At 38.2% G+C, this 27,470-nt stretch overlaps 1 protein-coding gene across 1 annotated transcript in view; it reads right to left on the bottom strand.

Annotated features, from left to right (window-relative positions):
• ROBO1 (roundabout guidance receptor 1) overlaps positions 1-27,470 on the bottom strand; it is a 455,516-nt gene that overhangs the window by 64,084 nt on the left and 363,962 nt on the right. Inside the window, exons 7-14 of the mRNA XM_059688081.1 lie at positions 26,361-26,485; positions 23,666-23,837; positions 12,354-12,559; positions 9,898-9,979; positions 9,555-9,723; positions 9,301-9,467; positions 1,794-1,915; positions 887-1,118 (exon numbers count right to left, since the gene is read on the bottom strand). Coding sequence (XP_059544064.1) covers positions 887-1,118; positions 1,794-1,915; positions 9,301-9,467; positions 9,555-9,723; positions 9,898-9,979; positions 12,354-12,559; positions 23,666-23,837; positions 26,361-26,485 — 1,275 coding nt within the window. The remainder of the gene's footprint in view (positions 1-886; positions 1,119-1,793; positions 1,916-9,300; positions 9,468-9,554; positions 9,724-9,897; positions 9,980-12,353; positions 12,560-23,665; positions 23,838-26,360; positions 26,486-27,470) is intronic.

Raw genomic sequence — 27,470 nt, 5'->3', positions numbered from 1 at the left:
TATCAGTGGCATTAGAGTACATTAAAAGCAGGCACTTAAAATGTACAAATAATAGCCATATAAAATTTATATCAATATATGCATATGTTTTAAAGAGGCATCTCATACCAAACTAAGTATTTCTCAATATTACTAACACATTGTTACTGTGAATGTTTCATAACCAACATTACAGAGATTATCTCCACAAAAATTCCAAGGGAAATCCCTATTTCTTTTATCCTGCTACCTTAGTCTCATGTTCTCTAATAAAGAGTTTAAAAAGTATGAAGATGAATGCGTCATCCATGATATTAACTATATTCCATCATTTATATATTCAAAGTAATAAAGACATTTTAGGGAATGTTCTGGAGAATAGTTGTGACATGTAACCTTTGACCTTTATTTAAATATTAACTTTTAATTTCCAGTTATAGGGTGGCCAATCATACTGGTTTGTCTAGAACTGAAGGGTTTCCAGGGACATGAGTCATAAGTATAAAATGCTAACCCTGGAAAGTCCTGGGCAAACCAAGACATTACTCACCTTATTTACAAGTCATTACTCAAGATAACGTTTAATAAATGAATGGAAAATAATGCAAAGGCAAGCAAATTGAAAACATTACCATCTTTAAATGTGAATTTTATTTCTGAATGATTAAATATACCTATATATGATATTAAGCAATACAATGTTTCACATTTGCACATTTTTCTATATGCCTCTACTAAAGCAATTTATAGTAGTTCTAATTAAACAAATTCTATTAGCAAAATATGATGTTCAATATAAAAAGAAAGTTAATGTCACTATTAACATAAAAAATTTTCAGTCGTGTTAATAAAAGCCTAACAAATGTACTGTGCAATACATAGAAATCACACACTTCATTATACTTGCCTTCTTCCAGGGTTTTGGCAAATTTAATTTCACTGTCTGCTCCTTGAAATTCATTAAAAAAAGGACGAGCCTTAATTTCATAGTTGACTCCCTTTTTGAGATCAGGGATAACCACGCTATTTTTGGTTGGCGTTCTCACTTCAAAAACTAACCACTCCGACTCCCCATGGTTGGCTCCGGACGGCCGATAAAGAATTTTATATCCTTGAATATACTGAGACTGTTGGTCCACCTATTAAAATGACAGATAAAAGTGTAATCACTAATATCTTTCTGTTGGTTTATTAAAAAATTATGAAAATTAAGTGTAAAAAATATAAAAAATTATATTGGACTTCATTCTGTGGTCTTCAAATTTACACAAAGCAGAATACTAAAAACAGAGCACTACTTTCGTAATGATTTCATTTTTCACCTTAGTATATAAATTAGGTATTAATTTTGATGCTTCATGCAGAAATGCAAGTCATTAAAGAACTTCTGTGACAATATCTGAAAAGATGTCTCTCGGTGTTCGGGGGGATGAGGAAAAACGTGTTTATCCACTTTCTAATTTTTAAAGCCTAATTAATGCTTAATGTAGAACTACTTAAAAGTTAAAAAATGTGATCATCCTATCACAAGTTTTATCTTCATGATTAATACTCTGTGTCTGCCCTCTAAGACTGGTAAAGTCCATTATTGCAGCATAATAGATAATACACACAAAAATAAACTTTTCTCTGTTTAAAGCCAGTCTACAGATACCATCATAAAAAGATTACATTATAAAGTTATTGGTGGAGTGAGCAACAGATAGCAACAGATATAAATATATATATATATATGTTGCATTTTTTTTCACATAATAATTTCCCAGAGGTCACCTGCATATTAAAACCATGATCAAACAACAACAATGACTCACTGTCCAGTGAACTTCGATTGAAGAGGAAGAGAGAATGGTTGGGTTGTGGAGGTGCAGTACAACATCTCCCAGTTCCCTCTGGACCTGCTTGTGATCCACCCCCTGACTTGTTGGGGGAACATCTGCAAAAACCCAAGAATACTGTGTCAGATCTTACACAATGTTACTGACTTGAGGGAAAACTCGGCAAAACGATCCTCTCATTCATTTCAACTCTTAGAAAAGAAGAATCATTGTGACTGGGAAGCCAACCTGTGATACAGAATAAAATAGGAAAAAAGTGACCTGACCTTTTTATTAGGAGGATAGGGAGGTATACAGATGATGTACATGTAGATGTAGATAGATATAGATATAGATATAGATATAGATATAGATATAGATATAGATATAGATATAGATATAGATATAGATATAGATATAGATGATATAGATATAGATATAGGTAGGCAAAAATAATAGTGGCAAGCAACAATATTTCAGAGCTCCTCTTACCAGGTAATGCTTGTTTTCTCTGAAATTGAGCAGCCTAGTTAGTGCAATCTCCACTTAGTTTGTTATAAACTTCTGTAGTGACCCTAACTATGAAAGAAAGAGCCTGAAATTGCAACTATGGGTGGGTAATGTAAAGAATGGAGATAATAAGTGAAAGCAAGCACAAAAAAGAAGTCAGACACCTTACATCTTGTAAGAAGAACCTGGATGTCTCCCAAATTAGGTGATTAAGTTAGTGGCTATGATGGGAGAATACAGAAGCCACCAGTAAAACAGGATAGGATAGGATAGGATAGGATAGGATAGGATAGGATAGGATAGGATAGGATGGGGCAGGATAGGATAGGATGGGGCAGGATAGGATAGGGTAGGATAGGATAGGATAGGATAGGGTAGGATAGGATAGGGTAGGATAAGATAGGATAGGATAGGGTAGGATAGGATAGGATAGGATAGGATAGGATAAAATAGGATAGGATAGGATGATAGGATAGGATAGGATAGGATAGGATAGGATAGGATAGGATAGGGTAGGATAAGATAGGATAGGATAGGATAGGATAGGATAGGATAGGATAGGGTAGGATAAGATAGGGTAGGATAAGATAGGATAGGATAGGATAGGATAGGATAGGATAGGATAGGATAGGATAGGATAGGGTAGGATGGGGCAGGACAGAATAGAATAGAAAAGGGTAGAACAGAATAGGGTAGAATAGAGTAGAGTAGCGCAAATCTGATGAAAAAAGGTACTTATATTTCATTGATGATAGTTTGGTTTAGTTTAATTATAGTGCCACTGCAAAGAAGGTTTAACAATAAGTTTTTAATCTGAAGTACACCAACATTTTAGAAAGGAGACCGAGAACAGAGTAAAAAAATAGTGTTCATTTATGTTGCATTTTTTCCCAAGAAGAAAGGATTGTTGCTTTTTTAATCTTTATTGTTGAAAGTATTAACATATGTCCCTTTTTCCCCCCATTGACCTCTTCTAGCCCACCTCCTCCCTCCCCATCCCAGGCCTTCACCACCCTATTGTCAGTGTCCATGGTTTATGCATATATGCATATAGGTTCTTTGGTTGATCTCTTCCTACCCACCAACCCTCCCCTGCCTTCCCTCTGAGGTTCAACAGTCTGTTCCATGCTTCTATGTCTCTGGATCTATTTTGTGAATTAGATTCCACATATGAGTGAGATCATGTGATACTTGTATCTCTCTGACTGGCTTATTTCCCTAAGCATAATACTGCCCAGGTCCATCCATGCTGTTGCAAATGGTAAGAGGTTTTTTCTTTCTTTTTTTATTGCTGCATAATATTCCATTGTGTAAATGTACCACTGTCTTTCTATCCACTCATCTGCTGAAGGGCACTTGGGCTGTTTCCAAATCTTAGTTATTGTAAATTATGCTGCTATGAACATAGGGGTGCATGTACTCTTCCTGATTGGTGTTTCTGGTTTCTTAGAATATATTTCTAGAAGTGGGATCACTGGATCAAATGGGAGTTCCATTTTTAATTTTTTGAGGAAACTCTATATTGTTTTCCACAGTGGCTGCACCAGTCTGCATTCCCACCAGCAGTGAACTAGGGTTCCCTTTTCTCCACATCCTCGCCAGCACTTGTCCTTGGTTGATTTGTTGATTATAGCCATCTGACAGGTGTGACGTGGTACCTCAGTGTCCTTTTAATTTGCATCTCTCAGATTATTAGTGACCGAGCGTTTTTTCATGTGTCTCTTGACCTTCGGTCTGTCTGTCCCCTTTGGAGAGGAGAAGTGTCTACTTAGGTCCTTTGCCCATTTTTAATTGGGTGGTTAGTCTCCCTTTTGTTAAGTTGTATGAGTTCCCTGTATATTTTGGAAATTAATCTCTTATTGGATGTATCGTTAGCAAATATGTTTTCTCATGCAGTGGGCTTTCTTGTCATTTTGTTGATGATTTCTTTTGTTGTGAAGTTTTTTATTTTGATTTAGTCTTATTTATCTATTTTCTCTTTTGTTTCCTTTGCCCTGGGAAATGTATCCATAAACGTATTGCTATGTGAGATGTCTGAGATTTTGATGCCTATGGTTTCTCCTAAGATTTTTATGGTTTCACGTCTTACAGTTTAAATCTTTTATCCATTTTGAGTTTACTCTTGCATATGGTATAAGGTTGTGATCTAGTTTCATTTTTTTGCATTTATCTGTCCCATCTTCCCAACACCGTTTATTAAAGAGACTGTCTTGAGTCCATTGCATGCTCTTGCCTCCTTTGTCAAGTATTAACTGAGCAAAATGGCTTGAAGAAAAGATTTTGTTAAATTTAGTAAAGTTATTATTAAATAAAAATAGCCATTTCTATAGAGATGTTCTAAATATAGATGTTTTGCTTAGTTTATAATAGCTAAAGAGAACACTGGTGAAAAGAGGAGAAAATAAAATTGTGTTTTGCATCCAGAATTCTCCAGAGAATATTGTATGTGGCACATATATTCTAGATTATTTGCCATCCACAAACAACAGACACAAGCATTTTAGTTTTCTGAAAGATTAAATACTTTCAAAGAGCTTATTGTATAGATGGCAAAAACATGAATGGAAAACGAGGCTGGTGAGTATCTTTGATGGAGTCCAGGGAAGACAGGCAGATGGGAGAGAAGACCGACCAAGCGCCGTCCAACACTCTGATAAATAATACCCTAAATAAATGGTCCTGCCCACCATGGTAAACAGTATGGAGTTTCCTCAAAAAATTAAAAAATGAAACTCCCATTTGACCCCATGATTCCACTTCAAGGAATATATCTTAAGAGGCCCAAAACACCAATCAGAAATAATATGTGTACCCTATGTTCATAGCAGCAAATTTACTGGGACTATAAATTTAGAAAAATAACTGAGATGATGTTTGTTTTTCATACTTTATCCTACCTTAGAATACCTTTGGCTAATACTGGTCCTCAGGCTCCCTGTGATCACAGCCTGTAGACAGAAAGCACTTGGTTGTCAGCTTTCCATCTCAGGCATATTTCATTCTCTACTGTCTCATTTGCTCCTGCAATGTCAGCTCTCTCCGGTCTCCAGGGTAAGACTAAATTACTTGGGCTTGCATCCCAACTCAACAACTTTACAGCTACCTACCACTGCGAAGATTTTTGGACTTCACGTATCTTCTTCACACATTAAGGTGATGTTGATGAGCCGCTTCTGAGGACTGCATTTGGTAAGGCATGCAAAGTCCTTTCTTTGAGAGCAGGGATCTCTACATACAGAGTGTGCTCATAAACACTGGTTGAGTTAAAATGATTTAGTGTATGGGAAAGACGGTATTATTTCAACATCTGAACATATTCTCCCATACGTAAGCTCCATCTTCAGGGTTCCTTCTGCCTTTTAGGAAGTTTCTTTAAACAGGTACATAAATCCTTTTTAAAGGGTTTAAATACTGTGATTTAATTGCAATCTTCAATTTCTCTAGTTTGAAATAAACTTGCCAATTAATACCTTCTTGGAAATAACTAAATTCCTTGGCCTAGTGTAACCATTTTGACAACAGCAGTTTAGAATATTATTTTAGAAAATTTCCTAATAGAGAAAAAAATGGAAAATAGTCCCTAATAAGGTAATATTGAGAAGTTCACAAATTGGTCCTTTATTGTTCTTGTTCTCCTCTGCCACCTGGAATAAATATATTGTAAATGGTCCTTCCCAATATTCAGAATTACAGTTGGAGGAAATCTCCAATGTGATTCTATCCAACTCCTTCCCCCCAAATGGGAACATACACACTCTCTGAGGGGAGAGTATTCAGGCCCACTTCGTCATGTGTAGTTAAGGTCTCTTACCATCTCTACCTTACCCATTCTGCACATTTGGTGTTTGTGTACATACTCCTTACAAAATAAGGGTCACAAATACTGTGTGGACAGGATGTGCAGATGAATGAAGAATAGCAGAAACAGTGGCAACAACTACCTTCACCGGAACAATGACCACCACCACTCATCTTCCTTGCATTATCAAATTTTGTCTTTGGGAAGACATTTTGATTATCCTGTGATGTGGCTGTAACTCCAACTGTGACAAAGGTCTACCTGACTCCTAACTGGAAAGCGTGCCCTCTCTTTTTGCAGCTCTTACTTTTGACCCAGCTCATTCATGGGAATAACATTTTTGCAGAAATGGTTACAGAAATTATGGTTGTTCCTATGAATCAATTTCCAACGTCTTTTCTGAATTCACTGTAACCTTGGCTCTTACCTTCCTGCTTACATGTTCTGCACCCCCAGTTATAGTTTTCCTTGTTCTTCCCCAGATTCCTGCTATAGAAAATATTAGTGTGGCCCTCAGCTGGGCTTCAATGTATATCAAAAGCAGTCTGAGATTTACACAATGAAATCTTTCCCAATTTTACTCCCAACTCATTGGTCCTGTTTTGTTGTCTGAAGTTAGAATAAGCATATCTTTTTCACATGATAATCTTTTTAAATGTAATGAAAAAAATCATGCCTTCTCTAACTTTATAATCTTGAGGGTTAATCTAGGATGCTTGATTTCTTTTCAAATGTGATTTTTACCCTTCATGCAGACCCACCAACAATCCTCTGTCCTCCTCTTAAAAGTCTACCTGAAAATGTGGTGCTCAGAAAGGAACACTTACTCCATTCGTGATCTGACCTGCTCAGACTGAAAGGGGAGATTACTTGATCCAGACATAATTCTGCTAATGCCAGCTAAGACTACATTTATTCATTTGGCGACTACATCACTCAGTTGGCTCAGATAGGTGTTTTAATTGACTTCAAACACTGAAGTTGGCCTGTCCCCCGCCACCCTCTCACATACTCACAAGAACTCCCTTTAAGTTCCAAGTCCTCAGCCTGCCCTTTCACAGCTAATTTTTAAAATCTAGAGTCAAGCACCAGACTTTTAAATTTGCTCCACTGATTTCCATCTTGTTAGTGCTGGCCCATCATTTAAGTCTGCCAACATATATTTAACTCTGATTCTCTAATTCAGCACACTAGCTAGCTTTCTCATTTTTATGATATTTGTATATTTTATGAACTTATTTTCTTTTTAGTCCATACAGTGAAAGAAATACAAATCCAATTACAAAGTCTAACAGCAAAATAAAATAAAAGTCTGAGTTTTGTATAAATCATACATTGATTCGTGGATTTAATCCTTGTTCAATCCTGTGGCGTAGGTATTTTTAGCCTTATTATATAGGAGAGGAAACTGAAGGTCAGGACTAACTTGCACAGGGCCATGTAGCTGGTAGGTTAAAGAGCTGAGACTAAAAGTTCTTTGATTTCAAAATTATATGCCTGTTTTGCTATGTCTAGTCCACCTCTTGACATAGCTATTCATGTACAAAGGTATGTTGATTAACATTTAAAAAAACATATTCGGATAAATGTTAACTATATACTCACTTACAAATAAAGATAATGTATTACACAATTATTCATATGCATTCATTGTCAATCAAAACTCCACTTGGGTTTGTTAGGTAGAGACCACTGTACTGGGGTCAGGACTAGGAACTCACTGTACAGCTGCATAGTTTCTACATGCTTTACAACTGCACATCTAACACTGAAAACCTCAAAATGCCTTTAGGCGGCTCTGAGAATATGAAAGCTCTTGTTGAGGTGACTCATGATAGCAAATATAGGCATCTGGTTGTGTTGAATTCACACAGCAAGAGGCAGACGTGGGCATGTTCTACAACTTGGTTTGCTTTCACTTTGAATTCTGAAACAAAAAGTCCTTCCAAAAAGATAGTTTATATACTCAGTGGAGAGGAGCAAACATGCAGCATGCTGGCAGACCCTCTCCCAAACCAGGAAAAAAAGCAGTTGAATTGTTTCAGTAATTTTGTGTACCGCTTGTTTCTATCACTATAAATAAGTTATAGAGGCATTATGATTCCTCTGAATGTTGATAAAAGAATTTTGCATTTCTAGTCACTATAATCTAAAAGTATCCTTCTTTGTTAATATAAGAGCAACCATATTTTAATTGCAATGATAGTATGTTCTAAAAAAGGTACAGAATGATTTACATTCATCTCTTTTATTAATGCATAAATTTACTCTTATTAAAGTATTAAAATAATAAGGTGAGCAAGAAGGGGACTAGGAGATAATGTGACCATTGAAAACTAAAAATAATTTCTATTCATAGGAGACAATAACAACAGTGTGTCCAGAAAGCTGTGGTACATTTACACAATGGAATACTACTTGACCATACAAAGGAAGAAAATTTTACCATTTGTGACTGCATGGATGGACCTGAGAATATTATGCTAAGTGAAATAAGCCAGTCAGAGAAAGACAAATACCATATGACTTTACTCATATTTGGAATCTGATGAACAAACTGAACTGACAAGAAAAATAGAGGCAGAATCATAGAGAGAAGGCAGACAACTTTCAGGGGGGCTGTAAAGGGATTGAGGAAAAAAATTTAAAAAAAGAAAAATTTCATGGACATGGACAGCAGTGTGGTAGTTGGGGGTGTTGGTGGGGTTGGAGGTAGAAGGGGGCATAGAGGGGATAAATGGTGATGGAAAAAAAAATAAAGGGAAATACAAACAAACAAACAAAAAATCATTTAAGCTTATCTTTCAAATATCTCTTAAATTTGCATCATTTGCAGAAAGGATCACTTGTAAAATTTACTCAATTTTAAATACAAGTATTATAAGATTAATATTTTATATTCACATATAACATTTTTTACTCAATTTTGTGAATTGAATATAATATTTTTGTCTCATTAGATTTGTAATTTATAAGATCAGGAACATTTCTGTTATTAATTTTATTTTGAAGTGCTTTGTCCAGAAAATAATAGTTTGCAGATATTGTGTTTGTGTGTTAAAAGTTAATTGAGCAACATGGACAACAGAACGATGTTAAATGCCCAGTCCTGGCATGTAGTACAAATGATGTGCCTGTATTATCATAACATCTAAAGAAAAGTAGGTGTCACAGGTTGAGTAAATCAACACGTACCTTGTGTTTTCACTGGGTCTGATATCTGGCTTGGATCACTAATTCCATATGCATTAGCTGCCCTCACAAGGAAAAGGTAAATTGCATTAGGTTTGAGTCCTTTAATTGCAAATGTTTCTGTTTTCACATTCTCTGCTACAGTCTGCCAACTGCTACCAGATGCATGGCTAAGGAGAGAGACATGAGTTAGAACTTACATATTTATTAGTAACTCACAAGAAAGAACAACCAAGAAACATCATATTTCACTCTACCTGAAGGCTTCTAGAATATAAGATGTTGGAGTTGCACCTGAATTCAAGTTTGGTTGCCATGACAATGTTACTGTATTTCTGCTGACATCTATAACTTCAGGTTTGGAGGGGGCACTAGGGATTAAATTTGGGTCAGTGGGTCTTGGAGGCTGAACTGGAACTCCAAATTCTAACAAAGCGGAAAAAGACAAAAGATGTTTGCACATGTACAGATAAGTACATAAACAAATGTAGATAACCTACCCACCCACCCAGGCATCAGGACATCTACTTTATCTATTTACCAATTAGTAAAGAACTGCATCTGAAGCTTTATTTTAAGGTAAAATAGTATCTAATTTACCTTGGACTTCAATGTAAGCACTCCATGTTGCTTCACCACTGGGGGTGGTTGCAATGCAGGTGTACCGACCAGTGTCACCCAGCTGAGAAGACAGATGAAAATACATATTTGGAACAATCAAGAGCTCAGTGGGCTGGAAAAGCAATTATAGGGTTTGTATATGGCCCATGAATATGGATCACTGCATTAAAATTCACTAACCAAAAGCTACCTCTTACTTGAGTATATTTTTATTGAATGTGAAGGAAAATATTGCAGACATAACATATTTTATATAGTTATTCTGGTTATATAATAAAAAGTAAGTTAATATTTTTTACAGTGACAATAAATAATTCAAAGGGTTAATCTTGATTACTAAATCATATCTTTACTAGAGGCCCGATCATGAAATTTGTGCAAGAGTAGGCAGGCCTTCCTCCCCCTGGGTGCTGGCACCGGCTTCCCTCTGGCACCCGGCATCTGGGCTTCCCTCACAGCCCTGGCTTCATCTGGAAGGTCTGGAAGTACATCCGGAAGGACATCTGGTCTAATTAGCATATTATGCCTTCATTATTATAGACTAGAGGCCCAGTGCATGAAATTCGTGCACGGGGCGGGGGGGGGGGGGGAGATACCTCAGCCTGGGCTGCATCCTCTCCAATTCGGGACACCTTGGGGTATTTCCAAGTGCTGGTTTAGGCCTGAACCCTGTGGGATTGGGCCTAAACTGGCAGTCGGACATCCCACTCACAATCCAGGACCACTGGCTCCTAACCGCCCGCGTGCCTGCCTGCTTGATCGCCTCTAACTGCCTCTGCCTGCTGGCCTGATGCCCCTAACTGCTCCCTGCTGGCCTGATCGCCCCCTAGCTGCCTTCCCCTGCAGGCCTGATCACCCCTTAACTACTCTCCCCTGCCGGCCTGATCACCCTAACTGCTCTCCCCTGCCGGCCTGATCACCCCTAATTGCTCTCCCCTGCCGACCTGATTGCCCCTAACTGCGTCTGCCTCAGCACTCGCCACCGTGGCTTTGTCCGGAGGACGTCTGGAAGATGTCTGGTCTAATTAGCATATTGCCCTTTTATTAGTATAGATATTTAGTAAGTCACATAATGAGGCTGATGAAATTTAGTCAATTACTATTATTTCATATTTAATCAGAGTTACAATTATATTGATACCTGAGATAAACAGATATTTATGAAAAAAGGAAGGATATAAAATGAATTGTTCTTATTTACTCCTTTCCCACATTTTAAAAACCTATAATTTAAGGCAGTTTAATAAGTGTGAAGCCAAACCCTACCTGAATGAATACTCTCTCTCCCTTCTGAAGACTGAATGCTGGAATACAGCTCACATGATCTACTTTAAATTTCTCAACAGCATGATGCACACACATGCCTCTGCTTATTGTAATTACCTTATCTTCAGGTAATGTTTGATAAAGCAAGAATTTTGTCATCTTGCTCTGGCGATTACAATAACAAAGTCACAATATTTTACACAAAGAAGTACAACATATTCACTTTTGGAGCACATAAAATGAACTGTTAATGCAGGTCTAAAACTCCAAAGAAGCCACCCACAGTAGGCAATAAAGCAATTGAAATTTATGTTTATTGCTGACTAGGCTAATCTTTCATATGCCTCACGAGCTTGTCTGAACTTGACCTAAAAGAAAAAGCAAAACCTGAAAGAACAGGTACGGGTGTAATGCCCTGGGAAGGTGAATCCTCAAATTGTTCCCACAGACCTGTGGGCTTTCCACCATTTAGCATTCTGATTTAAATGTACACATTGTTTCTGTTTGCATATATAGCATTCTGTAATTGCAAAATGCTGAACCAAATACTCACAACAGGAGAACTGTTCAAGTACGTTGCATGTAAACTGGTACTGGAAAGTATCTGTGAAAAAATGCTTTATGCCCTTGCCAGTTTGGCTCAGTGGATAGAGCGTCGGCCTGCCGACTGAAAGGTTCCGGGTTCGATTCCGGCCAAGGGCATGTACCTTGGTTGCGGGCACATCCCCATAGGAGGTGTGCAGGAGGCAGCTGATTGATGTTTCTCTCCCATCGATGTTTCTAACTCTCTATCCTTCTCCCTTCCTCTCTATAAAAAATCAATAAAATATATTTTTAAAAAAATGCTTTATGGAATGAATGCTTCATACCATGACTTAGAGAGTATTTTTCTCCCACAAATTCTCATCTATTTTCCTCAATAGGTCTCAAAAGTATTTTTCCTCCTCCTTCTAAAACCTTAAATTACTTGCCATGGGCTAAATTATGAGTCCAATCATCTTAAATACACACAGTGGAATGTCTGAAAGAATAAAGCATCTAATTTAAAGTACATTAATACTGTTATTTGGCATTTCATTAACTCTAAAACTTGAGACTTCAACACTAGTTGCTGGAGGCAAAAACAAAGTGAAACAAAATGGGAAACCCAGGGTGACATTTCAAGTTACCTTTGCATATCGGATCTGCAGAACTCCAGTCTCGAGCTGTTTAATTCGAGAATCTTGGGTTGAAACAAGAACCCCATCTTTTCTCCACAGAATTGTGGGCACTGGACTGCCTGTGGCCACACAGCTGAGCACTAAGGTACCATCCACTGCTACTGTCTGATTCACAGGACCTTGTCGAATGACTGGGGGCGGTCGGTCTGCAATCACTGCCGGAAGAAACAACAGGAAATATATTTCTGCAACTGGAAGCAATTTTCTAACCATGGAAGCAACAGCAGTTGCTCTAGGCTTTGAAACAAGTAATTAAACAAGTAATTAAAGTAGGAGACATGCATTATTCAGAATGAATTTATATGATGCACTGATTCAGAATATTAAAATGAGATAAAATGTATTCCTTTCAAATGACCAACTGACTGAGCTTGCCACATTGTTAAGGGTCCTACTTAACTTAAGAGTTCAGGGATTAAATAAGGATTGTGGGTAGTGAAGTAGATGTACAGAGGCGAGAAGTGGAATGCTATACTTTTAAAAATTTAAAATATGTAAAAAATAAAGATAACAATAACAAAACATTTACCCAAAAGAAAAGTTATGAGAGAAATTTTCATAAGTGAAACAAAGCCAACTTGATATTTGATCATTGTTTTGTGTCACACAGAAGAAATGCTTGTATCATACCAGCATATTTGACAGTTTTGGATTCAAAAAGATGTTTGGTTTTTCATAATTTATAAATCAATACGGTTGAGTTTCCTTCATCTTGGAATTCTTTCTATTAAAATAACATGTGGGTAAAAATTTCCCAGTCTTAATGAAATCAGAGAAACTAGAAAACTTCCCAACTATATTGTTGGTAGGCTAATCCAAAAACATAACTCAAGCTGATGTTCTGTCCTAGGCAATATCAAATTTCCATATTGAGATTATAGGAATGGGAAAACACTTTTGCCAATTCTATTATCTCAATAGTTTTCCCCTGACCTAGGCAATTTAGGTGAAATGGAATAGATGTTTTTAAATAAACAAAGAATTAAAAATTGTTTAATAAAATTTGTCCTTATTAAGCTTTAAAATTCTAAATATTAGTTTAAAAATTGTAAAAGTTACAAATATACAGAAGACAATTTTACAAAATTGCCTGATTAGTGGAAACTGGTTTCCAGAATAACTATATTTTGGATGCAACAATTTGTAAAGCTGGATGTGTCATGTTCCAAGTTTTCTGAACCAAAGATTTTCACAAGCTGGGGTCATACTTCAATTTGTTCTTCATTTATCATGCAATGATTATTAGTTTTGTGCATTCAAACTGAGAAAAACAAGAAATCAAAGGAATGAAGCCAGCAACTGTGCATTTTTACTCCATCCTTCCAGTCCCCTTTCCTCTTAGGTTGCTAGTGTGAAATTTGTTAATGCCAGTGTTGGTGGATTAGAAGCTGGAGTTTAAAACTTGGCAGGAGTGTTTCAGATAGTCCAGGGAAGAAAAATATAAGCCAATAATGCCTCTGCTTAGAATTATTTAATCTTTTCTACTTTATCTGTTGAGATTGGCTAAAGTCAAAGCAGAGGCCCCTCCTGATAAGTATGAAAAAAGAATGAATGGGTTTTATTGCATTTGGATTTTTATAAAATTCTGTCAAATGTGTTCTATTGATTATAAGAATACGTGAATATTATTTCCAGGCATTAATTAAATTTGTAACAGAGCACTTCTTTATAACTGATTAGAATTAATCAGTTATGGAGTGGTTTATGTTTGGTAGTCTTGTTAAATTTAGAAACACTCCAATGAATAAGTCAATATTCCATATATTTACAGTCCTTTGATATTTGCATATTTAGCATCCACACCCCCTTAACTCATCCCAATACAGTTTAACGATGCTAGTTCTGTGTCATTTATTTTTTCCTGGTTTGCATTGGGCAGTTTACAAAAATAAAGGAAGAAAAGAGGAGTAGGGTCTATTATCAGTTCTACCATCTGTCATATGCCTTTGGGCAAGTTCCTAAAATTCTCAAAGCCTCCGGTGTTTTTTGTTTGTTTGTTTTAAATCTGTAAATATATATAAAGCCAGAGACCATAATGCCATCAGGACCATAACGACCTAACGACCGGTTGCTATGACACCTACTGTGGCCAGTGAACTGGCCTGATCCGGGCCGGATCGCCCCAACACCCCGAAGAGGGCGGGGCCAGCCGGCCCACCGCCTTGGCCGCAGACATCTGGGGTCCGGGGACCTTGGAGCTGCTCAGTCTGTCTCAAGCAGCTGCGCAGGCCAAGCTCTCCTTTGGCGGAAGTGGACCTGGGATCAGGTGCTGGAGTTGGGGGTGGGGTGGGGAGGCTTTCCTGGTGGCCACAGCAGTCCCCGCGGGCCATGCACAGCACCTGGACATCTGGCCCCGGTCGGAACAGCGCAGGAATAGGGGCCGTGAGGCGCAGGGGGCAGCAGCACACAGGAGCCAGGAGGTGCGCGGACCGACATGGGTTCTTACTCCGCCTGCTGGGCCCAGCAGCACCAGCAGGTGGGTCATAATGTGCAGCGAGGCACTGGGCCGCAGACATGAAGGGAAGCAAGCCAGGAGGGCAAGGCCCGGTGCCAGACAGAGCCCTAGTGTTGTGGGCGGGGCGGAGCTGGAAATCCTCGTGGGGTGAGTGGGGCTGCGGCCCCGTGCCTTTTCGGCCTTGGCCTTGGAATTCAGAGGTCAGCCCCACTTCGAGAGAGAGGACCTTAGCAGAAAGTAGCAAGGTTACAGGAGGGATAGGAAATGCTGTGGCCATCATTGGGAAACACAGCTGCCATGGTATTCAGTAACTATGAACAGAACATCTTTGGTCTCAGTTCTACAGAAGAGGAAGCTGCGACTCAAAGAAGGGAGCCTTCCGCAACACCTCACCCACTTCTCAGACCTGACCCTGTGCAGCATTGTTTTTGTTGAAAGTAGAGGATCCAAAATGTTTTTATATCTTTGCTATTTTAGGCAGAAGAGAATTTAGCACAGGGAATGGTGCTTGGGAAATCATGGAAAGCTGGAGGAGTGGGTATTAGGCTGGGCCCCCAGGAAAGACTCCCTGCCCAGCAGGAGGAGCTGCTCCCTCAGCCACAACTGAATTCCAGGACACTCTGGCACAGCTGTGACCCAGGGATCAGGGAACTGCTGCCCCTGCAAGTGCCCTCCAGCTCCCACAAAACAGGTCACTGGGCACTGCCTCTGCCACACCTGTTTGTGCACAGCCTGGATTGCGCTGCAGAAAACCTCCACATCTCTGCAAACATGATCACCAGCAGCAAACAGCCCAAACTGCGGGAAGATGCCTCTGCCTCACTTCTGCCTCCAAATATTGTGCAAGCGCATCCAGTCGGCAGAAAGGAATTCATATCCAGAAACCTAGCTGCAAAGGAGTTTGGGCAACTTCAGACTTTGGTCTAGGAGTGAGATCTTGCCAATACCTCATGTGCCTGGTATTGATAAAAATGGGGCCCGGCTGGTGGGGCTCAGTGGTTGAGCATCAATCTATGAACCAGGAGGTCATGATATGATTCCTGGTCAAATTTCAGGCTTGATCCTCAGTAGGGGCATGCAGGAGGCAGCTGATCAATGATTCTCATCATTGATATTTCTACCTATATCTCCTTCTTCCTTTCTCTGAAATCAATATTTTTTTTTAAAGTGGGGTCATGTTGTATCTATGTGTTATTAAGAGTTTTTCACTTCATAGATCACTAATGTCTTTCCTGTTAAAACTATACTTAGAGAACATTATTTACTTATCATTCATTTTAATTGATCTCAAAGAGACGAAGGGAGAGAGAAACATTGTTCTATTGTTTCCTGCACTCACTGGACTGGGTATTGAATCTGCAACCTGGGCATGTGACCTGACTGGCAATTGATTCGCCACTTTCTGGTGTATGTGATGATGCCATGCTGGTACCTTCACCCCATATTCCAGCCTCCAGAACTGTGAGAAAAACACATGTCTATTGTTTAAGCCACATAAATTTATGATATTTTGTTATGGCTGTCTGAGTGACTAATCTATACTAATAAAAGGGTAATATGCTAATTAGACCAGGTGAACCAGACATCTTCCAGTCATCCTTCTGGAAAAAGCCACGGTGGTGGGGGCCAAGGCAGAGACAGTTAGGGGCAATCAGACCAGCAGGGGAGAGCAGTTAGGGGAAATCAGGCAGGCAGGCAGAGTAGTTAGGGGCAATCAGACAGGCAGACAGGTGAGCAGTTAGGAGCCAGCAGTCCCAGATTGTGAGAGGGATTGGGCCTTGTGGCATCAGGCCTAAACTGGCAGTTGGACATTCCCCCAAGGGGTCCCAGATTGGAGAGGGTGCAGGCCAGGCTGAGGGACCTCCCCCCATGCACGAATTTCATGCACCGGACCTCTAGTATAATAATATTTGAGAATAGTAATACTTGTTCTAACCATCTCAGAGGATAGCTATGAAGATTTAAATGGACTAGTAGATGTGAAAGTGCTTTGCTAATTGCAGAAAGCTAGCCATATATGAATTGTCATTACCACTAAACTTGTCTGTAAAAAAAGAATATGCAAATCAGAGCTAAATGCATTCAATTAAGCAATTTCACATTTTTGATAGAAAAAAAAATGAAACATTTTGGTGTTGTCACAGATTAGAATAAAATACTGATGAAATGTTTAAATTTACTCAAAGAAAGAGGGCAGTCCATTTATGAATCAAAACTAACTTTAGGATTCATGAGATAAACCTCAAATTATGGTTCTAATATTTTTACATTAAGATTATTAGAATGAATTATCATGTTGATACAATAGAAAGTTTAAAAGAACAGAAATAACTTTTAACAAAGTGAGGAAGTACATAGACTTTGGAGTTAGAAGATGAAGCTCTGTAACATGAACAAATGCCTTATCTATGCTACCAATACAAAGCAAGAGTTCAAAAGGCTACTGAGTACCTGAGTATGGCTTAGTGTGATTGAAGACCTGGGTGTGTAATTTTATTGCATTTTAAGCAATTTAAATTCCAATTTAAACAGCCTCACATGGCAAGTGGCTACCATTTGGACAGTGCAAAATGTTGTGTTACGTCTCAGTTCTGTTGCTTGTTATCTGTATGATGTGGGCATACCTTTTCTCGCCCTCCTTTTCCTCATCTGTAAAATGAGATGGTGTCACATTTGAACTTGTTGATATGTGAGAAGTCCTTAGCCTAGTGTACAGCACAAAGGAAGCACTGAATAACTGCAACTTTTTATTATCAGTAGAGCGACAACAGTGGTGGCATAAGCAGTGTGACAGGGGTGTACCTACCCCTGTCACAGCAGAGTTTATAAAAGTTTTCCTGTCTTTTCCCCACATTCAATGAAAAATTTAAAGACCCTAAAAAATGAGGGCATATCACTGGATTAGTATTTTCTCACCTCAAAAATAATGATCATGAAGACAATGTCAATACATACAAATATATCTATAAAATATTTTAAGTGGAAAATAATACAAAATAACAAGCAAACACTGACTGGTTTAAATATGAAAAGTTCACATTTATACACTAAAAAAATATCAGTTCTAGTATGTCACAGTTGCTATCAGTTTGCAAAAATATCTCACAAATCCATAACTTAGCCTGTAAAGAAATTATGCCATTTAGGAATTGGGGCACTAAAACTTTGAAAGTTCAAGTGATTTGTCCAAATCAAATATTAACTGGCAAATCTCACTTTTTAAAAATTAAAGTTAACCCACTTTCCACTGTATATTAATATCTTTTGAGTGTTAAATGCAAATGATTTTAAATTACTTGCATAATTTAATACCTTGTATATTTTCTTATATTCTAGTAATAAAAAGAAGAAATATTTCAATTAAATTGGTGATATGAATTTCTATTTTTCCTGAGTCAAATGCTAGTTGTGGTAGGACACAGGTTCAGAGAAAGCAACAGTTCAAGGGCAGCGGCTACTCCATTTTCTGCACCTTATGTTTTACTCTGCCATTGCCTTTGTGTTTTGCAAACAGTAAATAAAGAAATTCAAAAAGCAAAAGTCAAATTGTATTCAGAAATTATTCTGTCTACTAGCTTATGCTCTTGACTTGACTTGGTAAAGTATAAATACTGATATTGCCAGCACTCAAGATAATTATAGCTTACCTATGAAGAATGAGTCCATAGTTGTAAGTTGTTTGTACAAAATCAATGAACTCCAAAATAAAGAAAACAAAACTAAAAATACAGTATCACTATGGCAAACACAAAATCACCTTATATCTTTCCAGAGATTGTAAGATGAAACAAGAGTGGTAGGAGTGAATTCTTACTAGGGATAAATCACAAATCCACAAATTTAGAGTTTTTGTTTTTGCTTTAGTTTAGCAAAAGTTGCTATCTCTGATCTATTTTCACTAATATAAGAATTCATGATATTGCCACACCAGATGGCACCTAGGAAGCTTTGCTTTCAAATTATTAATTATGAGACTAATGAGAGATACTTAAAACTATGTTACCATAATTTTCTTTGGTCTTTTTTCATGTATACCTGTATATGAAAGTTGCTTTATAGAGTTGAAATTATAAATGTACGTGCAATTCTATGTTCTATTTTTTCCTGCATACTGATTATATTGATTATTGCCAAATTCATTGCATGGTCTTCAAATCATCATTTAATATCTGTAATTAATGTAAGAAATTTTAAAAAAACACTTTTCAGGTTATTCTAACTTATCTGAGCCAGTACATCTATATATATAAAAGGCTATCTTATCTAATAATTGAGAAACATGGTAATTAACCATAACTTCGCTACCCTTCCGATTGGCTAATCAGCGAGATATGCAAATTAACTGCCAGCCAAGATGGCGGCCAGCAGCCAGGCAGCTGAAGCAAACAGGCGGCTTGCTTGCTCCAGTGATGGAGGAAGCCAAGGTTCCTCGCCTGCCGCTGCCAGCCTCTGAGCTTTTACTCTAAGAAACAATGTTGCAATTATAGAAACTAAACAAAACTCAGAAACCTACATTCAGCCGGCCGGCCTCGGAGCTGGAGCTGAAACAGTGTTTCAATTATAGAGCCCAAACAAACCCAGATAGCTGCTTTCAGCAGCCGAGGTCTCAGAGCTGGAGCCGAGCCTCAGAGCTAAAGCCAGCTCTCAGTTCCAGTGACAGCTATAGAAGGTAAATAAATCCCAGAATAAAAAAAAAAAAAGAAAAAAGGAGAGGTTGGGAGCTTCAGTAGCCCGCCAGCCTGAAAACGGCCCTCAGCCCCTAACCCACACTGGCCAGGCACCCCAGTGAGGACCCCCACCCTGAAGGGGGTGTGACCAGCTGCAAACAGACATCATCCCTTCATCCAGGCTGGCCAGACACCCAAGCGGGACCCCCACCCTGATCCGGGACACCCTTCAGGGCAAACCAGCCGGCCCCCACCCATGGACCAGGCCTCTATCCTATATAGTAAAAGGATAATATGCCTCCCAGCACCGGGATCAGCGGAGCTGCGAGGCCTCCTGACACCGGGATCAGTGGAGCAGTAAGGCCTCCTAGCACCGGGATCAGCTGAGCAGCGAGGCCTCACTGCCCTGGTATCAAGCAGAGCCGCGAGGCCTCCCAGCACTGGGATCAGTGGAGCCGCAAGGCCTCCTAGCCCCTGGAGCAGCGTGACAGGGGGCAGCGCCAAAATCCCCTGATCGCCCAGTGGCTCTGTGTGTGACGGGGGCGGTGCCCCAACTCACCTATCGGCCCTACTCTGTGTGTGACAGGGGGGAGCTCCCCAACCCACTGATCGGCCCTGCTCTGTGCGTGACAGGGGGGAGCTCCCCAACCCCCTGATCAGCCCTGCTCTGTGCGTGACAAGGTACAGAGCCCCAACCCCCCTGATGGGCCCTGCTCTGTGCATGACAGGGGGGAGCTCCCCAACCCCCTGATGGGCCCTGCTCTGTGCGTGACATGGGGCAGCGCCCCAACCCCCTGATCGGCCCTGCTCTGTGTGTGACAGGGAGTGGTGCTGCAACCTCCCCATCGACCCTGCTTTGAGTGTGACGGGGGGGGGGGAGGTGCCCCAACCCCCCAATCGGCCCTACTGTGAGCATGACTGGGGGTGGCATCGCAACCTCCCGATCCGCCCTGCTCTGTGCATGACATGGGGTGGCCCACGCCCCAAATCCCCAATCAGCCCTGCTCTGAGCCCGACCAGGGGCTGCACCTAGGGATTGGGCCTGCCCTCTGCCACCCTGGAGCGGGCCTAAGCCAGCAGGTTGTTATCTCCCGAGGGGTCCCACACTGTGAGAGGACACAAGTGGGGCTGAGGGAAACTCCCTGCCGACAGTGCACAAATTTTTTGTGCACTGGGCCTCTAGTAATATATATAAAAGGCTATATGCTAAGTGTTCCACCAGTTGCTATGACACACATTGACCACCAGGGGGCAGATGCTCAACGCAGGTGCTACTGAGCTTCAGTGACTTGGCAGCAGTGGTTCTGGTGTGATGCACCCCGAAACCAGAGAGGAGAGAGCCCGGTTCCTCACGGGGTCACGCGATTCCACCTTCAGCCGTGGGTTATGTTCTTGCTGGGACACTGTCAGCCCTGAATCTGGTTTACTGAACACTTGCATGTTGCATTTGTGACATCCTGTGTGACAGTAACTTTGCTCCTGAGGGACAAGGCTGGCCTAAGTCACCCTGAGCATTCATGGCAGGCCCAGCATCCCAGCAGGAGAAGCAGAATGACTCTCGTGCTACATGGACCTGGTTCTAATCCCAGTTCCACCATTTAAGCTGGAAGATTGGTCCCTGAGCCTCAGTTTTCTCACCTGGGAAATTAGCTTTGGGGGACCTGTGGGAGCAGAATGTGCAGTGTCTGGCCGTGGCCATGGGTCCTACCCTAATATTTCACCTGCTGCCATTTCCTCCTGCAACACCCCCAGCCTTAGACAGGAAGCTGGGCTAGAGAGAAGGTGGCTCTGGTCAGGGCGCTGGCACTGCAGGTGTGGTGTATGACCTCGGGAATCTCTCTCTTCTGGCCTCAGCTACCCGTCTATAACTGAGATTTGCAGAGTGCCCTCTCACATTCCTGGACATGGCAGGGGATGTCGAAGAGCCGGTTTCAGCCCCATCCCCGCAGGCCAGGCTGAGGGACCCCACCTGCCAGAGGGACCCTGTTCACTGCACAGAAGCCTGGGAGGGACCACCGGAGGTTGGCCCCAGGGCATGTTCAGCCCTTCTCTTGCAGTCCTTCCAGCCGGCCACTTTCTAATTAATTTCCTTTCAATGTGCATGAATCTGTGCACCGCGTCTCTAGTATATTATATGTATCATAGACAGTGGTAGGAGTTCAGTCTTTTAACTGACACAAACCTAATTTTGAATCTGACTTAACCAATAGTAGGTATTTCTTTCTTCTTTGCTTCTTCCATTCATGAAAAAAATATCTACTCAATCTCTATCATGTGTCAGACTTTGGAGGTTATTGGGAATATATTTAACTTAATTGGGTAGACATGGGCCCTGCTCTCAAGGAACTTATTGTCTAATGAAGATTTCAGGAAAATAAGTAGGGAAAGTACAGAATGCGATAGATGATAGATAGATGATGATCATAGATGATAGATAGATAGATAAGATGATAGCAGGGGAGAGGACATCATACCCATACTTGAGGAGCTAAGGAATGCTTTTTGAAGGAGCTGAAATTTCAAGTCAGTAGAAACAGCATGCACATAAGTGTTAAAACAAAGGAAAAACACAGCAAACACAATAAAACTGGGGCATGTGAGCAACACAGTATCCACAGATAAGCCTGCAAAGGTGAGATCATGAATTGTAAAACATATTAAGGAATATAAACTTTATCCTGAGTGTACTGGGAAACAAAATAATAAAATTAAGGTATTAAAATTATTTCAGAATCTTTTTCAATTTCAGAAGGATATCTATAAAATCCTAACTACTTATTGATAAAATAGTAAATAGTTTTCCCTTGAAATTAGGATTAAAAGAATATATCTACTATCACCAGTTCTACTAATTATATTGGTGGTCACACACCATGCACAAGTAAAATAAATAAAAGGTATAAAATATATAAATATTGGAAAAAAGTAAAATTGATTTTCTTAATAGTTGATACATTTTGTTCATAGGCATTTCAAAATAATCTACCTATAAACAATTAGAAATAATGAGTGGATTTCGTAAAGATGCTGGATACAAACTTAATATACAAAGTAAACTGTACATCTTACTTTAAACAATAGCATAATGAAATTTAATATCTATATCTGCAATCACATAAAAAGTCATAAAACATCATAGGTATAAATGTGTCAAAATATGTGCAAGATGTCCATCCTAAAATATAAAACATTATTGAGAGATTTAAAGATCTAAATAAATTGAGAGATATAAATGGAATATGCCATTCCTCTAATTTAAAAGACTCAGATTATTAAAATGTTAATTTCCCTTAAGTTGTTCCATAATTTAAGTGGGATGAAAATTATTTAAAACTCAGATTTCTTTGTTTTTTTGGGATATGTGTGTTTATATGGAGAGAAATTCAAAAGTTGTTTTTAAAGCTTATGGGAAAATGCAGAGGACCTCTAATAGCCAAATCAAAAACAAGAAAACTAAGTTGGAGACTTCCACTACCAGTTTGTAAACGTACTATAAAGCTACATTTATGCCATATATATACTGGCATAAAGTGATGAATGGAACAGAATAGAGAGAATAGAAGTAGGCCACACATTGATGTTCATTTGAATTATCATTAAGACCCCACTGTGATTCAGTGGGGAAAGGACAGTCTTTTATTATATAGGATTACCCACCTAATAGTTTGGAGATTATTTCCATCACTGTGTCATTATAACGGATTTGCCATTAATTGATCATGTTTAGGGAAGTTAATAAACAGGACAAAAATCACATCATTTAAGAAAAAATATTCATTTTGAGTTGTGAGTTGAATTTTTCAATAATTCACTTATCTCTTTAACTTGGAGGAAAGAGAAAGGATGGATTAAAAGAGATTTTTAAAAATATATATTTTTCCCAAAACTTGGCAACATTCCTATGTGAAGCTATTCAGTACAGTATTTTCTGTGCATAACTGCCATGCTTTTATGAATCTGACAATGCTAGAAATTTACATTAAGGATAATTTTAGACTTAATCATTGTAATGATATCCTCTTTAGCTCTACACCAACATTGCTGTAAGGATACAAAATTGAAAATAAATACTTTTACTGGCACTCCCATTAGACCCTAAGCAAAACTTGGACATTTTGAAATAAAATGCTCTACTTTACCATCGGTAACTTCCAAATATGCTTTTGTGATGATACTTCCGGCAACATTTAAAGTCTGGCAGATATAATAACCAACATCAGATCGCTGGACATTAGTAATAGTGAGATCACCAGTCTGGGAGACTGAAAAACGGCTGGATGACTGTGGTGGCTGATATGAAAACAGTAGATTCTAGAACCCAGAATTTTGAGGAGGGGGGGAAGAATAACCATAAGTTAATTGCTGGGTTCCAATAATTTGCGCACATATATATATGTATATATATTTATAGATATATAAACATACACAAACACACACGCCACATACAGATATATACACAAGTAAGCTAAATATTCTTTTATCACATGCTCACATATATAGATGTGCACATACATAAACACACAAATACATGAAGTTTAATGATCTAACCTTAAAAAGGATTATTAAAAATTCTAAATATTGATATATGCTTTTATAATTATCAGTTTCCAACAATACTAGATATAAGAAGATATTAGGTATCATTAGAGTTAAAAGTTTTACATACTCAACCAAGGCAGAATCAAAAGCTATTTCATATATATATGACTATTAGGATTATAAACACCATTTTTTATTATATAAACAAAATGAAAATTTAAGCATATTCTGACAAGTAAAGTTCAAGAACATTATGTTAGCACTATAACAATATCTTTGCTAGCCTTCCATTATAAAAATTCAGTAGCCTCTATAAAATTGTTAATAATTTCTTTTTTATCTTGCTAAGTGGTGACACATAATGAGTGTAAGAATTCATAATGGCACTTTATTTCTGCAAAGTTATCATAAACACGAAATAGAGACAAAATGTGGTGTTATCTTTATGGTACAAATTTCTACTATGAATTGAAACATAATGTTTGTCAGAGGGAGTGTCTATTTTATGCAAAATAACATATCATGTTATTGTTTTTCTCATGAAGTAAAATATAGCAACATTTCTTCTAACAAAAGGAAGTTACTCCTTTTACAAAGTTCAATTGCCTTTTAATATACATAAATTCAGAGAGACTTAACTACTATTCGATGATATATCTCCAACAACAAAAAAATTTCTTAAAAGTAAGTTACATCGCCCTGGCTGGTGTGGCTCAGTTGGTTGAGTGTCATCCCATACACCAAAGGGTTGTCGGTTCGATTCCAAGTCAGGGCACAGGCCTGAGCTGCAGATTCAGTCCACAGTAGGGGGAATGTGTGAGGCAGCCAATTAATGTTTCACTCACATTATTGTTTCTCTTTCTTCCTCCCTCCCCCTTCCTCTCTCAAAAAATCAATAAGATAGTAAATTGTATCATTAAACAAAACAAAACCAAATTAAAATTATTTTGAAATTTGATGTAAAGTTTAAATATCTTAAGGAATAATTTATTTACATAATTAAATGAATTGCTTAAATGTTACTTTATTAAGAACTTCTAGTAGAAGTTCTAGAAGAAACTAGTGGATTTACTAATATTGCTACACAAATTTTCTTATATAATACACTTCCAGTTCTTCCTGTTCTACTAAAATATTTTGTTTTTTCTTGTCTGTCGGCAAATTTAGTCTTTTGAGGCCTAATGGAATATGTTAGAATCAACCAAGTTACTAGAACTCGAATGATGTCCTACTTACCATAATCAAGTTAATATTTGCTTACCAAAGGACAATGGTAAACTTGATGTTACTGCCTACAGAAGATTACTGATTAGAGTGAGGAAACTACTTATATGATATTTATTAGCACAGTATAAGCAAAACCATGAAACAACACACCCATGTGTGATTTAAGGAAACAATGAAAGAAGTTAGGAATATATATATGCATTAAAAATGAATGATAACCCTTCTTTTACAAGTATCAGAAACAAAAGAGAAAAAATTCCCTTTATTGAAGAAGGCAAGTTATTAAGAGATAAGAATAAAAGACTTCCATTTTAAAAACCATTTTATTTTAAAGTTTCCTATTATTTTAAAAGTGAAATTGTTTCAAAATTTCCTTTTCATTAAGCTGAAGTCTAACAGTTAACTTAGATTCTTTAAGGGCATACATCTCTATATCATAGTTTCAGGGTATATAGAAAATTATGGTTTATGAAATGTTTAGATAGTATGATTTGATAGTAAATGCTGATCACATAGGATCATTTTAAAAGAATTAGAATATACTGAGCTATATTTAGCATGATATCTATGTTAAAGAAAATTCCATATTGTCTGATAAAATTTTAATGGATCCATAAAATAAGTGAACAAGACACTTCTAATTGCTGATGCTTTTATAGGTATTGCACTAAATAATTGTCACCTCTGTTTTAAATGTGTATAAGTATAATTTAACATATAATTGTAGATATTTGCATAATATAAATTATAACTAATTATGTTGAGAAGAACATTTTTTAATGTTGCTGAATTGGAAATAAAAGTAATTTTATATAATAAAACAATTACTATTCTATATACCACCCTGTGTATCAGGAAGGAAAATTGCTTAGAGAATTAAAACAATGAAGAAAATTTTGTCTTCTCTCTCAATGTAAAAACTTCTATGACACTGAGAATTCACAATTTTTTACAGTGACAGCTATATGACTAAATAATATATTATACATATAAATACACACACATATTTATACATATATACGCCTGGCTCCTATTTTTGCTGATTGAAATAATAGACCAAAACCATACCTGACTCCCCTCTCTCCTCCAAAAAATAGCTGGTTGAGGATTTCCAGTTGCTTCACACTGAAAAGTTACAGTTCGCCCCAAGGCCACAACCTGGTCACGGGGCTTCACAACGAAATGCGGAGGTTCTACAGGAGATGAAAGAAATCACACTGAATTAAAAGCATGTAGTTATTGTCTTAATTGAGAAATCTGCTGCTATCCCAACTGCTGTCGTTATCTTATACAACTGGTTAAGTACTGTAGTCCATAATGTGCAAATTTTCATTCTTAATTCAATTGATGCTTAATTGTAGTATATTTATAGAATGGAATAGGGTTTTTTGTGAAGAGGTATTGGTGTTTTCTTATTTTTATTACCTGACCTTCTAAGGTTAACCTCTAAATTAAAGAGAGTTCTTGAGCTACAATTTGACCCCTTACATTAATTCTAAGTAATCCTGAAATTTGATGGAATAACTATCTTTTCTCATTTAGAGTTGCTTAAAGGTGAACGGACTGTAATCATACACACAAGAACCTCCTGATGTAGGCAGGTCCTAAGATTACATTAACTCAAAAGCTCCTGAAATGCTACCATGCAAATTATAACCCTTGAAAATCCTTAGTCCAATTACTTGAATAGAAATGCATTTAAAGCAATAGTAGAGTCCAATGCCTCCTTCATTTACATAGGCAAGGGCATGTTCAAACAGAATATATATGGAAATGAGGGCAAATTTGAAACATCTGCTCATCTTGACACTATAAATACTGCCAGCTTTGTCCAAACTGTTTGATTTATACAGACTTAAATGGCCACTTCATCCAGCAGTAAATAGACTGTCAGAAAATTGTCTCAGTTACATCAAGACCAATGGCAGCTGAAAACATTAGGTGTGCTGATGGAGTCACTCCTGGGGGAAGAAAAAATGCTTGTTTGGGCTGTGCTCTATGCTTGGAAAAATGCGCACTGAATGTAAGTCTTTCTACCTCCTGTTTACACTTTTCACATTCATTTCTTATCAACTGTCTGAAACACCTAATTATTCTCCTCTCGTCTCACTTCAAATTGAAGGGAATGTTTCAAGCCAGGCATTTGACAGTTTATATAGGGTAGGGTTCTCCTAATCC

The sequence above is a fragment of the Myotis daubentonii genome, chromosome 3, assembly GCF_963259705.1.
Source record: "Myotis daubentonii chromosome 3, mMyoDau2.1, whole genome shotgun sequence".
NCBI lineage: Eukaryota > Metazoa > Chordata > Mammalia > Chiroptera > Vespertilionidae > Myotis > Myotis daubentonii.
This window is presented reverse-complemented; position numbering and strand designations above follow the sequence as displayed.